Source organism: Rhinoderma darwinii, chromosome 1, assembly GCF_050947455.1.
Source record: "Rhinoderma darwinii isolate aRhiDar2 chromosome 1, aRhiDar2.hap1, whole genome shotgun sequence".
Lineage (NCBI taxonomy): Eukaryota > Metazoa > Chordata > Amphibia > Anura > Rhinodermatidae > Rhinoderma > Rhinoderma darwinii.
Genome location: NC_134687.1, coordinates 258,987,559 through 259,004,399, shown reverse-complemented (window position 1 = coordinate 259,004,399; position 16,841 = coordinate 258,987,559). Strand labels below are relative to the sequence as shown.

At 44.7% G+C, this 16,841-nt stretch overlaps 1 protein-coding gene across 1 annotated transcript in view; it reads left to right on the top strand.

Annotated features, from left to right (window-relative positions):
• Positions 1 to 16,841, top strand: part of ATP8B3 (ATPase phospholipid transporting 8B3) — a 761,685-nt gene that overhangs the window by 481,058 nt on the left and 263,786 nt on the right. Inside the window, exon 18 of the mRNA XM_075852305.1 lies at positions 14,933 to 15,044. Coding sequence (XP_075708420.1) covers positions 14,933 to 15,044 — 112 coding nt within the window. The remainder of the gene's footprint in view (positions 1 to 14,932; positions 15,045 to 16,841) is intronic.

Here is a 16,841-nt window from a genome sequence, read left to right as displayed (position 1 = left end):
CCGAATATGGACAGTGATGTCAGAGGGAGAGAAGGAGTCCCAGGCAGAGCACTACAAGCGGCTCTGCACTGGTACTCTGTATCTGGGGAGGCCCCTGGCATCAATGTCCATATATGGACAGCGATGTCAGGGGGAGAGAAAGAGTCCCAGGCAGAGCGATAAAAGCTTCTCTGCACCGGGACCCCGTCTCTGGGAAAGCCCCTGACATCACTGTCCATATATGGACAGTGATGTCAGGAGGAGAGAAGGAGGAGAGAAGGAGTCTCAAGCAGAGTGCTAGAATCGCTCTGCCCGGGATTTTGGCTCTGGGGTTGCCCCTGACATCACTAAACATATATGGATAGTGATGTCAGAGGCTTCCCCAGAGCTGGAGTACCAGAGCAGAGCCTTTACTTTACTACTGTCAGGAGCAGAGCAGGAGTGCTAGTAGTACTCTGCCCGGAACTATGGCTCTGGGGTTGCCCCTGACAATACTGTCCATATATGGACAGTGACATCAGGGGTTTCTCCTGAGTCGGGAATCCCCAGCCAGAGCATTGGCAATGCTCTGCCTGGGGATTCCACTCCTAGAGGAAACTCCAAAGGGCAGTGGCGTAACTACCGCCGTAGCAGCAGTAGCGGCTGCTACGGGGCCCGCGGCATGAGGGGGCCATGTCGCCCGCTGGCACGGGCCCCCTCATGGCCGGAGGCTCCGCTAGCAGCCGCTATGGCTGCTACAGCAGGACGCCACTGAACACTACGGCAGAGCAGGGAGGTATCTCCCCGCTCTGCCATTAACTGGTTCCCGACCGCTGGCTGTATTTTTACGGCCAGCGGTCAGGGTCCTTAAAACCCGAGCCATAGGCTTTTTACGGCTCGGGTTTTAACTTGCTGCCCGCGAGATCGGGCAGCTGAATGTCGGGTCTCCGGCTGTCAGTGACTGCCGGGGACCCTGAGGAGAGGATAGAAGCAGCTTTCGCTGCTTCTGTCTTCTCTGATCACTTGTACACAGCGCTGAATGCGCGCTGTGTACAGGAATAGAGACAGCAGCAGCGGCGCTGTCTCTATTCCTCCCGGTAATCATGTGACTGGTCACATGATCGCCGGGTGCCGTTAGTGACAGACTGCTGCTGGGTCTTACTAGACCCAGCACAGCCCTATTAGTGACAATCGTCACTATGAGAGGGCTGATTTCCCCTGTAACTGGGGCTGCTGTGCAGCTCCAGTTACAGTGGAAAAACATGGTGTAAAAGAAAGAAAAAATATATATAAAGTTCCCCAAAGGTCTTCTTTGACCTTTGGGGGACAGACCATAGTAATAAAAAAATAATAAAGTAAAGTGCAAAAAAAATGTAAATAATAAATACACATAAAATACTCACCCCAAAAAAACCGTTTCCCCCCCGCCAATCATTGTTGTAACGCTAGCGCTGACCCAATTACCCTAATATAGACATGTAATATATAAAAATTTACGGTAGACAATGACGATCACAAATAAAAGGTCTATTTAAGGGTAAAACTATGTTATTACCAAAAAAAAAAAAATAGCTGAAATGTAAAAAAGCTTATTTTTTTACTATTATTTTCAAACTTTATGAATAAAAATTCTAAAATAGCAAAAAACGTGTGTATAAAAACGATAAAAAATTAAACCTGCATTGTCTATGGAAAAAACGCAGCAAAAATCACGTCGTTAGCCCAACAAATAAAAAAGTTATAGCCATTTAACTAACACGTGCTAAAAATGGTTAAACGGTGTCTGGTCCTGAAGGCGCAAAATAGAGCAAAATACATGTTTCCCCTATCCACAGGATCTCCACAGGATAGGGGAGACATGTGTGATCGCTGGCATTGATAGGGAGAACGGGGGACTGAAAGTCCCCTGAAGTTCTCCATCACAAACCTCGGACTTCCGGGGTCTGTGTCGGCAGCTCCGTAAAAATGAATGGAGCGCCGGTCGTGCTTGTGTGCATGCATGACCAGCGCTCCTTTCATTTTTATTGAGCTGCGCAGACGCCGGAAGTCAGAGGTTTGTCATGGAGAAGTTCAGGGGACTTTCAGTCCCCCGTTCTGCCTATCGCTGCCAGCGATCACTCATGTATCCCCTATCCTGTGGAGATCCTGTGGAGAGGGGATACATGTATTTTGTAGGACACACTGTAGGTCACATTTTTTTGGGAGGGGGGACGCTGTATGGCGTTCCCTACAGGGGCGGGGGATGGCTGTATGGCGTTCCCTACAGGGGGGAGCTGTATGGCGTTCCCTACAGGAGGGGGCTGTATGGCGTTCCCTACAGGGGGGGCTGTATGGCGTTCTCTACAGGGGGGGCTGTATGGCGTTCTCTACAGGGGGGGGCTGCATGGCGTTCTCTGCAGGGGACTGTATGGCATTATCTACAGGGGGCTGTATGGCATTATCTACAGGGGGGCTGTATGGCGTTCTCTACAGGGGGGCTGTATGGCGTTCTCTACAGGGGGATGTATGGCGCTATCTACAGAGGGGGGGCTGTATGGCGTTATCTACAGGGGGGGCTGTAAAAAAGGCACTATCTACAAGGGGGGGGTTGTGTGACACCCAGGGGGGCCCCAGTCAAAAGTTTGCTATGGGGCCCAGTCTTTCCTAGTTACGCCCCTGCCAAAGGGTCTACCTACAGGGAGGGAGGCTGTGTGATACTACCAGGGAGGGGGGCTGTGTGACACTACCAGGGGGTGGGGTTGTGTGGCACTAACAGGGAGGGGGGCTGTGTGGCACTGCCTGGGAGGAGGGGGCTGTGTGGCACTACCTGGAAGGGGGGGCTGTGTGGCACTACCTAGGAGGGGGGCTGTGTGGCACTACCTGGGAGGTGGGGGCTATGTGGTGCTACCTAGGAGGTGGGGGCTGTGTGGCAGTACCTGGGATGCGGGGGCTGTGTTTCACTACCTGGGAGGGGGGACTGTGTGGCCCCACCTGGGAGGGGGGCTGTGTGCCACTACCTGAGAGGGGGGCTGTGTGGCACTACCTGGGGGACTGTGTAGCACTACCAGGGAAGGGGGCTGTATGGCACTACCTGGGAGGGAGGCTGTGTGGCACTATCTACAGAGGCCACTCAATTTATGGGGGTACAAACTGGGGGCCTAACTTCTATATGGGGGCATAAACAGGGCCTAATATCTATATGGGGGCACAAAGTGACGTTTTCTGAAATTTTACTGCTGCCGTGAGTTCCCCCGCAAAGGAGCCTACTAAGTCTGTGTCGCCAAAGGGCCCACATAAACCTGTAGCCGACCCTGGTCATAACTTATAGGCTGTAAGACAGCTTGGTGCACTACATGTAACTGTATATCTAGCCAGCTATAGAAGCCTTATCTTGTGCAATTGTTATACTAAGCAACCACCCCCTTATGGACTTGAGAGTGGCTGTTCATCAGTATTTTACACCTCTGCTACTGTACCTCACCCATATATGTAGCATTGTCTGCATTCTGCTGGGAACGGGTTTTCTAACCTGCCCTTGTATAAGTAGGTATAGTCTTTTTCTGTGATTTTGTGTAAGGCTAAACACATAGGACAAGAGGACACATTTAACATATATTAAATGGTAAAACATGTGAAAGCACATGAGGGTAAAAAGTTTCTATTTTTATTGCAGTTTTGTTGCAATTTTTATGTGATTCTTAATTGCTTTAAAAAAAACCTTTTAAAAATTTAAACCATGTACTTTACCTGCAATAACTGCACAGCTGAAAACTGCATTGCAAAATCGCAGTAAAGTGTGGTAAAGCCCATGCAGATTTTCAAAGCAAATTAAGAAAAGCGCGATAAAAACACCATGGGATGCATCAAAAGAGACTTTTATGCACCTGATAAGAGCATAGTTTTACCCTTATTTAAATCATTAGTCAGACCACGCATGGACTACTGTGTACAATTTTGTTAATCTCTGTATAAGAAAGACATAGCTTCAACAGGATTAGAAGCAGGCAACAAAAGTAATTAGGAAAGTGGCGGACTTCGGTACCAAGAAAAATCACCAAAAATAAGATGGTTTAATTTTGGGTAAAGAGAAGGTTCAATTTTACACTTAAAATTTTTATTTATTCATACATATAGAGTACCTTTCAAAGTTGCATTTATGGGGGTGTTTATATGTTGTTGTTTTTTGACAATCAGACTTTTACCTTGCCAAGATGGCTCCTAAGCAAAATTGTAGATTAGAGCCTAATGGGCATTCCCTTTTGGGTACACACTGAAATTTAAACTACAATACCTCATATAGGTTACCACCCCCTAATAATGCCTGTTATAAATTTATCTAGGGATTCACATCTGCACCCTCCCATCCTCGAATCTGTTGTAACTTTCCTGCTAAAAAATATACCCAAGGGTTAGGCAGCGCCAGACCCCCCTCCATCTTGGATCGCTGAAGATTCTCCAGTTTAATGCATGTGTCACGGTCTGTGGGTATGTGGACCCACTAGGCCGCACTGCCGTAGCGGGGTAGCAGCTGGCTAAACAACAGTGTACCAAGTCAATATAAAGTCCGAACATTAGGGTAGCTGTAATAGTTCTGACAGTAGCAAAGGAACAAATACAGCACGGGATACAGGATACAGGTAGCAGGGCACGGGAACACAGGGAACAGGATACGACTAAGGGACCATTTGCAAGACTAACAGAGGAATACAAACAATGCTTAGGCAAGGAGTAAAAGGGGAGAGCCCTTTTTATAGTCCAGGGTGATCATGGGTTAATTAGTGATGTTTTACATGTGCGCGCACTTGCCCTTTAAGGCCAGGCGCGAGGGTGCGCACACACCCTACGGGACACAGCAGAGTGGGAGGAGATGCTGAGCAGCGCTCACAAGTCCATGGCTGTGGCCGTCGAGTGGTGAGTAGTCCCGACGGTCCGCAGCCGTGGATGTTATAGCATGCATACCATTATACCAGATCACTCGCCGAAAAAATGTATTAACCTGATAAAAAAAAACTAAGTGGGAGCCATACAGGAGCATTGTGGAACTGGTATCATTTTAATAAGGTTGTGTGCCCTACCTTTGATGGAGGCAGCCTGATCCAAGCTTTCAATTTCTGCTTGAATCTGCTTATTAACGGGGATAAATTAAGCTTCTCGTATTCTGAAGCTGTCGAGATACTACCACCCTTAAATATTTAAATTCCGAGACCACTTGTAGTACCGAATGAATATAAACCTCCACATCATTGATAATATCTAAAGGCAGTAGAGTCGATTTGGACCGATTACTAACTAGGCCAGAATACCTCCTAAATGTAGCTATTGTTTCCATAGCAATACCCAGAGACTCTTTGGCATGAGCCAAATATAGGGGGGCGTCATCTGCATTAAGCGCCACTTTGTCCTCCGTCCTGACCCGGCGGAAACCAGTAACACCTGAATGTGTACGAAGAGCAGCCGCCAATGGTTCGAGGATAAGAGACAAGGGGCAACACTGCTGAGTGCCCCTACCCAATGCAAAATATTCCATCAAACACCCATTAACTCTAACCCTGGCAGATGGTACTCCCGTTAGGGGCCTGGGCCTGGGCCCGCTGCAACCGTTTTACTAGCCTAGCTATAGGGATCGCAGCGGACGCAATTGCAACCAGGCCCCGTAGCCAAGGAGGCCAGCAGCCCACCGCCTATTAAAAGTTATTACAGTAACAGGGACCTGTGTAATAAACTACACGGGCCCCTGTTACTATAGTAACAGTGGACTTACCCTCCCCGTTCCCAGCGCAGTATAACGTTACTGTCTTCTGGGGCCTTGCATCTAAGCCTACCATGTGTCAGGCTTAGATACAGGGTCCAACAGACCGTATCACACATAGGCCCTGTATCTTAGCCTACCACATGGTAGGCTTAAATACAGGGCCCCAGCAGACAGGATCACACATGGGCCCTGTATCTAAGCTTAACGCATTTTTTCTGACCCCACATCATTTAAAATAAATAAATAAATGGAAAAAACTATGTGGGGCCCCATTTTTCATAACCAGCCAGACACAACATAGCAGCAGGCTAACATTACCAGGGTGAGTGTTGTGTCCATGGTCGCTGACCGCTGGCACGCTGTACTTACTGGCAACCGCGACCGTGGGACACTTAAAGTTTGTAGGTGTCTCCATGTGGCTGCACTCTTCTGCCTCTAGGGTGTGCGGGCTCGTCCTGTAATGATGGGGTAGGGAGACAGACAGGTGAGCCCTAATCTACCCGCCACTCAGTCCCTGCCTACTTGCACGGCCCATCCTAGGCGACGGCGTACAACTGGGCGACGGTCCCTACGCTCAATAAGTTCCCGACAGACCAACAGACAAGGGTACACAGAAGCTAAGGGAAATGGGGCAGTTGCCCACGGCAACACCGTGAGCAACAAGAATAGTGAACGAGCCGAGTCAAACCAGGAGTGTACGAGGTACCAAATGCAGAGCAGGAGAGTAGTCCGTAAAGCCAGGTTCAATTTGAAGCAGAGGACAATAGTACAAGCAGGAGCAGCAGAGCCAGGAAACAGAAGAATCACAGGCAAAGGAGGAGCAGGAAATGAGGGTATAAATAGACAGCGGGCGGGAGCTAGCTCCGTCTGGCCAGGCTGTGATAGATTCTCCCTCTCCTCAGCCTGCCAGCCTGAGTGGTAGCAGATCGAGTCACTCTAACATATCTAGGCACAGATGCAGGCTGATTATCCACGGGCGTCGACAAAGAAGCTGTGTCAGGCAAATCCATTACAGGTACCCTACACGAACTATAGACTTTGACCTGCGTCCTGTTGGCCAGCTGCCATACCGCCAAGGCGGTACGGCCCAGTGGGTCCACGAGCCCTTGGTGACACCCCCCTTGTATGAAATGAGCAGCATGTCCCTTACCTACCCTCAACCAGTGCCGGAATGGACCTCTTTCTTGCTCCGGAGGGAATGCAGGATTGCCCAGGATAGGAAACAGGGGGGAGGGAGACAGGGAGATCTCTTTCCGGGGAAAGAGCCGGGACGCAACCGCCAAGGTGGGTCCAATAGTCGGGTGTGTCCGCGCCGATAGCGGGTGTGTTTCTCCAACCACGGCAGTGCCTGCAATGGAACCGCCAGAAAGGCCTGTTCCATCAACACCCACTGTTTAACCTCAGTGTGTCTGAACCAGTCCAGAATTCGTGACAGGTGTGAGGCTAGTGATAGGAGACAAAGTCCGGAAGACCAACCCCGCCCTCACACCTAGCACGGAAAAGCATAGAGCGGGTTATACGGGCTGGTTTCCCCACCCATCTAAATCTATGGAGTAAGGACAACAGGGCTTGAAAGAAGGTGCGAGGGATGTGAATCGGCAGAGCCTGGATGAGGTACAAGATCCGCGGCAGGATATTCATTTTAAATATTGCACACCTGCCGAACCAGGGGGGTAGTTAACTGCATAAAGATGACATAGATCCCTGGAGAGCTGGACCCCCAAATATTTGAGTGAGTCTCTAGCCCATTTAAAGGAGAAGGGCAGATCTTCCACCAGAGACTGTGGCAACGAGACATTGAGAGCCTCCTACTTCTGGTAGTTAATTTTGAAGTTGGGTAATTTCGAGTATCTCCACATGTCTGCCATGAGATTGGGCAAGGAGATCCTGGGCACGATGAGAAAGAAAAGCAGGTCATCCGCATATGCTGCGACCTTATGGGACCTTCCTCCCAATGATACACCCGCTATGTCTGGATTGGAGCGAACCTGGCACAGGAAGGGCTCCAAGCACAAAATGAAAATGAAGGGGGACAAGGGACAACCCTGCCTCGTGCCGTTAGAGATAGCGAGTGAGGAGGAAAAAGTACAATTGACCTTAACCCGGGCTGATGACACCAAGCTAAATGTAAAGTTATGCATCTGGGTACCAACAATCTGCATGCATCATACATCTTAGAGGGAGCTACACTGGGGGAGTCACTTGTTGAGAAGGATCTGGGTGTTTTTGTAGATCATAAACTAATAGACGTCTAATGGGTAAATGAAGGACTATAGGTTTAGAAAGTATCATTTGTAATTGGATTGAGAATCTGCTCAAGGACCGTATCCAGAGAGTTGTGGTCAATGATTCCTACTCTGAATGGTCCCCGGTTATAAGTGGTGTATCCCAGGTTTCAGTGCTGGGACCACTATTATTCAACTTATTTATTAATGATATAGAGAATGGGATTAATATCACTATTTTTATTTTTGCAGATAACACCAAGCTATGTAGTATTGTTCAGTCTATAGAAGATGTTCATAAATTACAAGCTGATTTGGACACACTAAGTGTTTGGGCGTCCACTTGGCAAATGAGATTTAATGTATATAAATGTAAAGTTATGCATCTGGGTACCAACAATCTGCATGCATCATATATCTTAGAGGGAGCTACACTGGGGGAGTCACTTGTTGAGAAGGATCTGGGTGTTTTTGTAGATCATAAACTAAATAACAGCATGCAATGTCAATCAGCTGCTTCAAAGGCCAGCAAGATATTGTCGAGTATTAAAAGAGGCATGGACTCGCGGGACAGGGATATAATATTACCACTTTACAAAGCATTAGTAAGGCCTCATCTAGAATATGCAGTTCAGTTCTGGGCTCCAGTTCATAGAAAGGATGCCCTGGAGTTGGAAAAAATACAAAGAAGAGCAACTAAACAATTAACGACCCCCAGACAAAGCGAGGACCGAAACATGCATTGGGGCTGGTGGTTAGTGTGCGGTTGGTTTATTCCTTGCAACTTATAATTTATTTTTGCTTGTATGGTAGCTGGACTTATGGTTTCTATTTACCTCTTGTTAGCTCTTTATATATAGCCAGTGATCTACTATTCATTATTTGGCACATGTTTTATGTCCGTTTAACATTCTTGCAATGGACTATGCACTTACCACTCACCACAACTGATGTGGGTTCTCTTTCTCCTTTTAAGTGTTTTTACATTTGTCTTTGATTATATGTTTTATACAATAAAGTTTTTTTTCTGATTAAATTGACAGTTTTTTAGTCTTGTGGATATTTTTGGGGTTTATTAAACTAATAAAGAGTATAAGCAATCTTAGTTATGAAGAAAGATTAAAATAATTACATTTATTTAGCTTTGAAAAGATTCAACTAAGGGGGCACATAAATAAATTAACAAGTATTTAAATGGCCCATACAAAATATGGTGAAAAGCTCTTCCATGTAAAATCCCCTCAAAAGACAAGGGGGCACTCAATCCGTCTGGAGAAAAAAAGGTTCAATCTGCAGAGGCGACAAGCCTTCTTTACTGTGAGAACTGTGAATAAGTGGAATAGTCTACCGCAGGAGCTGGTCACAGTATCTACAGTAGATGGCTTTAACCCCTTCCCTCTTTAGCCACTTTTGACCTTCCTGACAGAGCCTCATTTTTCAAATCTGACATGTTTCACTTTATGTGGTAATAACGTCGGAATGGGAAGGAACGCCATTCGGCTTTTGTAGCTCAAATTTAGCAGGAATGGTTTGCGGAGGCCATGTTGCATTTGCAAAGCCCCTGAGGGGACAAAACAGTGGAAACCCCACAAGTGACCCCATTTTGGAAACTACACCCCTTGAGGAAATTATCTAGGGGTATAGTGAGCATTTTGACCCCACAGGTTTTTTGCAGAAATTATTGGAAGTAGGACGTGAAAATTAAAATCTACATTTTTCCCAATAAAACATAGGTTTAGCTAATTTTTTTTCATTCCCACAAGGACTAAAAGAGAAAAAGCACCACAAAATTTGTAGAGAAGTTTCTCCCGAGTAAAACAGTACCACACATGTGGTCATAGACTGCTGTTTGGACACATGGCAGGGCTCAGAAGGGAAAGAACACCATTTGGAGTTCAAATGTAACTGGAATGGTTTGCGGTGGCCATGTCACATTTGCAAAGCCCCTTATTAGTCAAAACAGTGGAAACCCCCGAAGAGTGACTCCATGTGGGAAACTACACCCCTCAAGGAATTTATCTAGGGGTATAGTGAGCATTTTGACCCCACAGGCTTTTTGCAGAATTTATTGGAAGTAGGCCGTGAAAATGAAAATCTAAATTTTAACCAATAAAACGTAGGTTTAGCTAATTTTTTTTTTCATTCCCACAAGGACTAAAGGAGAAAAAGCACCACAACATTTGTAGAGCAGTTTCTCCCGAGTAAAACAGTACCCCACATGCGGTCATAAACGGCTGTTTGGACACACGGCAGGGCTCAGAAGGGAAAGAACACCATTTGGAGTTCAAATGTAACTGGAATGGTTTGCGGTGGCCATGTCACATTTGCAAAGCCCCTGAGTGGTCAAAACAGTATAAACCCCCCAAGAGTGACTCCATGTGGGAAACTACACCCCTCAAGGAATTAATCTAGGGGTATAGTGAGCATTTTGACCCCACAGGCTTTTTGCAGAATTTATTGGAAGTAGGCCGTGAAAATGAGAATCTAAATTTTAACCAATAAAACGTAGGTTTAGCTAATTTTTTTTTCATTCCCACAAGGACTAAAGGAGAAAAAGCACCACAACATTTGTAGAGCAGTTTCTCCCGAGTAAAACAGTACCCCACATGTGGTCATAAACGACTGTTTGGACACACGGCAGGGCTCAGAAGGGAAAGAACACCATTTGGAGTTCAAATGTAACTGGAATGGTTTGCGGTGGCCATGTCACATTTGCAATGCCCCTGAGTGGTCAAAACAGTGGAAACCCCCCAAGAGTGACTCCATGTGGGAAACTACACCCCTCAAGGAATTTATCTAGGGGTATAGTGAGCATTTAAAAGAATGTTTCAATTAAAATCCATGGATGTGTGATAAACTTTGAAGCACTCTTTTATGAACAGGCCAGGTTTGTCGGGACAGGTTTCACAATGATAAGTTGTGTCTCGTCTTCTCCCCCTTTTGTAACACACTTTACACCTTTTTTGGCTCCTACCCTTTTTACCAGTGGAGGGGATTTCACCAGGAAAGTGTTGCCCTGGTACAATACTTGGACCATCACATCTAGTAGTACTGGGGCCCTCCCCTTCCTGGTTCCCAAATACAAGGGCCTTGATAACTGCTTCTTGAAACTGAAGGAATGTCCCTGTCCGGCCTGCACATTGGTATAGAACTTAAGCGTTATACAATGCCATCTGTACCATGTGCATGGCCAGCTTTTTGTACCACGCCTTTGTTTTACGCATGGCACTGTACGGCTTCAGTACTTGATCAGGGAGATCAACACCTCCCATGTACTTATTGTCACCGAGGATGCAGTCTTGCTTCGGGGTCATTGTGGTGCTACCTCGGACAGGGACAGGGGTGCTGCCACTACCGTGTATTGTGGTCAACATAAGGACGTCCCTCTTGTCCTTATACTTGACCAGCAACAAGTTATCGCTGTGTAGTGCCCTGCTTTCTCCTTTTCTTAGGGGTTGCCCAATCAGATTTTTAGAGAGGCCTCTCTGATTTTTGCGCACGGTGCCGCATGCTACAGTACTTCTGGTGGAGAGGCATTTAAATAGTGGGATGCTGGTATAGAAGTTATCCACGTAAAGGTGATAATCCTGGTCCAGCGGTGGGTGCATCAAGTCCCACACTATTTTTCCACTAACTCCCAGGACAGGGGGACATTCTGGAGGTTCTATCCTGGTGTCCTTCCCTTCATAAACCCGAAACCTGTAGGTGTACCCTGAGCTGCTCTCGCACAGCTTGTACATTTTAATTCCATACCTCGCCCTCTTGCTTGGCAGGTATTGGCAGAATTTTAGTCTCCCCTTAAAATGTACAAGGGACTCGTCTATTGCTATGTTCTTTTCGGGGGTGTACACTTCCTGAAATTTGGTGCAGAAATAATCAATCATTGGCCTGATTTTGAAAAGGCGGTGGTCGTATGTGGGGTCATCACGGGGCGGACACTGGGCATTATCATTATAATGCAAATATTTCAGAATAATTTCAAATCGTGCCCGGGTCATTGCCATGCGGTATAATGGGGTGCTGTATAAAATGTCTGCACTCCAGTATTGCCTAATCTTTTTTTTTTTTACTAGGCCCATATGTAGGACAAGGCCCCAAAATTTCGTCATCTCCGCTGCCTCTATGGGGGTCCACCTAGCAAATGATGACGTGGGGTTTTGGGCTAAAAATTGTTGGGCTTATAAATTTGTTTGGGCCGCCATTACATTAACAAAATCCTCCAAAAAGAGCTTGAAATAGTGAATTTCTGCGAGGCCTACAGTCTAAAATCGAATTCCTGAGCTCCCTGTGAAATCTGGAATGTGAGGCTCATAACCGGGGGGTGGGTTCCACAGGGTATCACTGATTTGGGGGGTTGCCTCAGCTGATGTCCTGGGGCGTCTTTGCGGGGGTTCCTCATCACTGGATGAGGATGATGAGGTCAAGATGAATGGGGCAATTTCCTCTTCTCCCTCGCTGGCCGATTCAGTGTCAGAGGCCAGGATGGCGTATGCCTCCTCAGCTGCGTAGAGCCTTTGAGATGATTGGGACATTTTTATTAGGGGGGTATTTAGTGCTTCAACACGTGTAATACTCTTTATAGAGGTGGTTGTGTATGTTGTGCTTTTACACGTGTAATATGAAATTTATAGGAAAAAAAAAAAAGAAGAAAAAGGAGAGAAGAATAAGAAAAATGTAGGAGAAAGAAATTTATTGAACGTTCAATATAGAACTGTAAAAAAAATTGAGCTACAACTGTGTCACTACGCTATCAAAAATTTAGTGAACAAATTTCAGTTAAAAAAAACTGAATGTATGTCACTAAACGGACGCTGACTATAACGCTATAAATTTATACTAACTGTTGCTACGCTATCAAAAATTTAGTGAACGAACTTCAGTTAAAAAAAAACTGAATGTCCGTCACTAAACGGACGCTGACTATAAGATGTAAATTTATACTAAAACTGTCGCTACACTATCACAAATTTAGTGAACGAACTTCAGTTAGAAAAAACTGAATGTCCGTCACTAAACGGACGCTGACTATAACACTATAAATTTATACTAACTGTCGCTACGCTATCAAAAATTTAGTGAACGAACTTCAGTTAAAAATAACTGAATGTCCGTCACTAAACAGACGCTGACTATAAGATGTAAATTTATACTAAAACTGTCGCTACGCTTTCAAAAATTTAGTGAACGAACTGAATGTCCGTCACTAAATGGACGCTGACTATAAGATGTAAATTTATTCAAACTGTATAAAAAATATATAGCTATAACTTCTGCTATATATTTTTTTTACAAAACGGACGTCAGTAAACGTCCGCTACTCTAATGCTACTCTTTTTTTTTTTTACAGTTTTATAAAAACAAAGTAAAAAGGCCAAAAAAACACCTGCGTAAACAAATTACCACTGAGGCTGATTATTAGACTCAGCACTCAGTAGCCGCAGGGCGCACGCTAAAAAAAAGTGCAGTAATAAAAAAGGACAAAAAATAAAAAAACTTGCAGCAAAAAAAATTACCACGGATGCTGATCAGTGATGGCGGTCAATGATCAGCACTCAGTGAACGCATGGCGCACACAGGGAGGTGCAAAAAAACAAAAAAAAAGAAAGGCCTGTGCCAAATTTGGCGGTCAGTGAAGGTGGTCACTGAACCGCACTCAGCGGCCGCAGGACGTAAAAAGGGAAAGAGGGGGAGGGGGGATGGGGGGGTACAGGGATAAGAAGTTTAGGAAAAAACAAGTGCTGCTGCTAAAAAAAAACAAAAAACAGCAGCAGCACAGATGATGATGATGACGGTTCACTCTTCAGCAGGAAGCAGTCAGATGAAGATGTCATAGCAGGATCGCAGCACAGAAGGCCTCAGATTCGGTAAGATGGCTTCACAGACGGTCACGCCAGCTCTGCTCACCGTTCCTAACCGGAATGAGGTGGGCAGGGCTGGTGGAGGGTGTTTCAAACACCCGCCATGGCTGCGATTGGTCGGTCGTAGCGATCGGGGGGCTGGCATCACCGCCATTTTTTACATGGAACATGGTAGTGATTGGTGCTGTCCTAGACAGCACCAATCACCACCATATCACTGTGCCCTGTGGCACAGTGATTGGCGAAAGCCGCAAACAGCCGCAATTGGCCGGTCTGAATTGACCGGCCAATTGCAGCGATCGCCGATGCAGTGCGGGTGAGCCACCCCCCTAGGCCTCATGTAAAGATGGCCTGCTGTTATGAACAGCAGCCATCTTTACTTTGTAACTTTTATTTTTCACACTGTAACCCCTTCTGCATTTGGCGTATGGATACGGCAATTTGCGGGAAGTCATAGCTTTCCATGGCGTACCCATACGGCAAATGTTGGGAAGGGGTTAAAAAATGCTTAGATAATTTCTTAGAGCAAAAAAATATATCAATGTGGAGAATTCGTGTTTAAATGTTGATCCAGTCTGATCGACAAGAGCAGATTAGGGTAGATTGGCTAATGCCTTATGAGTATTTTTTTTTTGTAACCTTCCTCTGGATCAATATGCCTTCCCTTTCTGCCATCGGTTGGTTAAACTTGATGGACATATGCATATGTATTTTTTCAACTATGAAACTAGTAGTTGGGCTGCATCTGAGAGAAGGGCCAATAAAAAGCTGCTAAAGAGAGGGATGTGAGAAAGACTAATGATAACAAAGTGGGAAATAAGAGAGTCCCTGAGAACAGAGAGTTAGAGAGTGAGAAAATAAAAACAACAGCATTCATGAAAATGTTGATGAACATACATTATAGAAATCTTTAATATGATTCCTCATTTATTTGTATCTGATTGAAAAATACATTTTGGTGTATGGGTACTATTCACTGAAAGTTAATCAGGTTCAAATCTCCGGCACTATATATTATACAAAACAAGTTTTGAGCTTTTTTCCTATATAGTCATTTCAGCTAATTGAAAAAGTCACTAAGAAAATGTTAAATGGTAAAGATGTATACACATACCTATTATTCAAGAAAATGTATTGATGCTCTACTTTGCTCTCTCTAGTTACTTGGAACTACAGGAATTGAAGATAAGCTACAAGATTGTGTTCCAGAAACCATACAGCTACTGAAAAATTGCAATATTAAAGTGTGGGTGCTAACTGGAGATAAGCAAGGTAGGCAATGAGAAAAAATATTACTGAAATATAATTTATGGTGGATGTCTGTGCAGGCGTTTATGCATTAAAGGGTTTGTCTCAGGAAGAAAACTTTTTTTCAATAAGGGTCCAACTTCCCTCACACCGACGATCATCTGTTTTCCCCTAAGGAAGCTGCTTTGGAAATATAGCATTAATATGCAAGCCGTTCAAATAAATCCCTGACCTTGTAATGCAAGGACGTGCCGGGTCTGCCAGAGCAGGAGCTCCCCTAACAGAGCTGCTCTCTGTTCTGACACATAGGGAGAGATCCCGAATAGGGGACCCCCTCTAATGATGTATATATGCCCTAATACATATAATTATTGATTCTTTTTTTTTCTTTGCTAAATTCACAAGCGTAAAACGACACATTAATATCAGGCTTTATGCACAAAAGTATATTCGGGATCTGTATAACATACAATAGTTTCATTGCATGTCATTTGGGCTATGCATGCAACTTTGGTTGTAAATAAATGCAGAATCCACTTAACCCCTTGACGCACCAGGACGTAGCAGTACGTCCTGGATTGCAGTGCCTTAACCCCTTCCCTCTTTAGCCACTTTTGACCTTCCTGACAGAGCCTCATTTTTCAAATCTGACATGTTTCACTTTATGTGGTAATAACGTTGAAATGCTTTCACCTATCCGGGCGATTCTGAGATTGTTTTCTCGTGACACCTTGGACTTTAAGATAGTGGTAAAATTTGGTCGATACATTCAGTATTTAATTGTGAAAAACACGAAAATATAGTGAAAAATTGCAAAAATTAGCATTTTTCTCAATTTAAATGTATCTGCTTGTAATACAGGCAGTTATATGACACAAAATTGTTGCTAATTAACATCCCCCATATGTCTACTTTAGATTGGCATCGTTTTTTGAACATCCTTTTATTTTTCTATGACCTCACAAGGCTTAGAACTTTAGCAGCAATTTCTCACATTTTCAAGAAAATTTCATAAGGCTATTTTTACAGGGGCCGGTTCAGTTGTGAAGTGGTTTTGAGGGCCTTATATATTAGAAACCCCCAAAAAGTCACCCCATTTTAAAAACTGCACCCCTCAAAGTATTCAAAACAGCATTTAGAAAATGTCTTAACCCTTTACACATTTCACAGGAATTAAAGCAAATTAGAGGTGAAATTTACAAATTTCATATTTTTTTGCAGAAATAAATTTTTAATACAATTTTTTTTATAACACAGAAGGTTTTACCAGAGAAATGCAACTCAATATTTGTTGCCCAGTTTCTGCAGTTTTAGGAAATATCCCACATGTGGCCGTAGCGTGCTACTGGACTGAAGCACCGGCCTCAGAAGCAAAGGAGCACCTAGTGGATTTTGGGGCCTTATTTTTGTTAGAATATATTTTAGGCACCATGTCAGGTTTGAAGCGCTCTTGCGGTGCCAAAACAGTGAAAATCCCCCAAAAGTGACCCCATCTGGGAAACTAGACACCTCAAGGAAATTATCTAGGGGTGTAGTGAGCATTTTGACACAGGTTTTTTACAGAAATTATTGGAAGTAGGCCGTGAAAATTAAAATCAACATTTCTTCAAAGAAAATGTAGGTTTAGCGATTTTTTTTCTCATTTCCACAAGGACTAAAGGAGAAAAAGCATTGCAAAATTTGTAAAGCAATTTCTCCCGAGTAAAACAATCCCCCACATGTGGTAATAAATGGATATTTGGACACACGGCAGGGATTAGAAAGGAAAGAGCGCCGTTTGGCTTTTGGAGCTCAAATTTAGCAGGAATGGTTTGAGAGGCC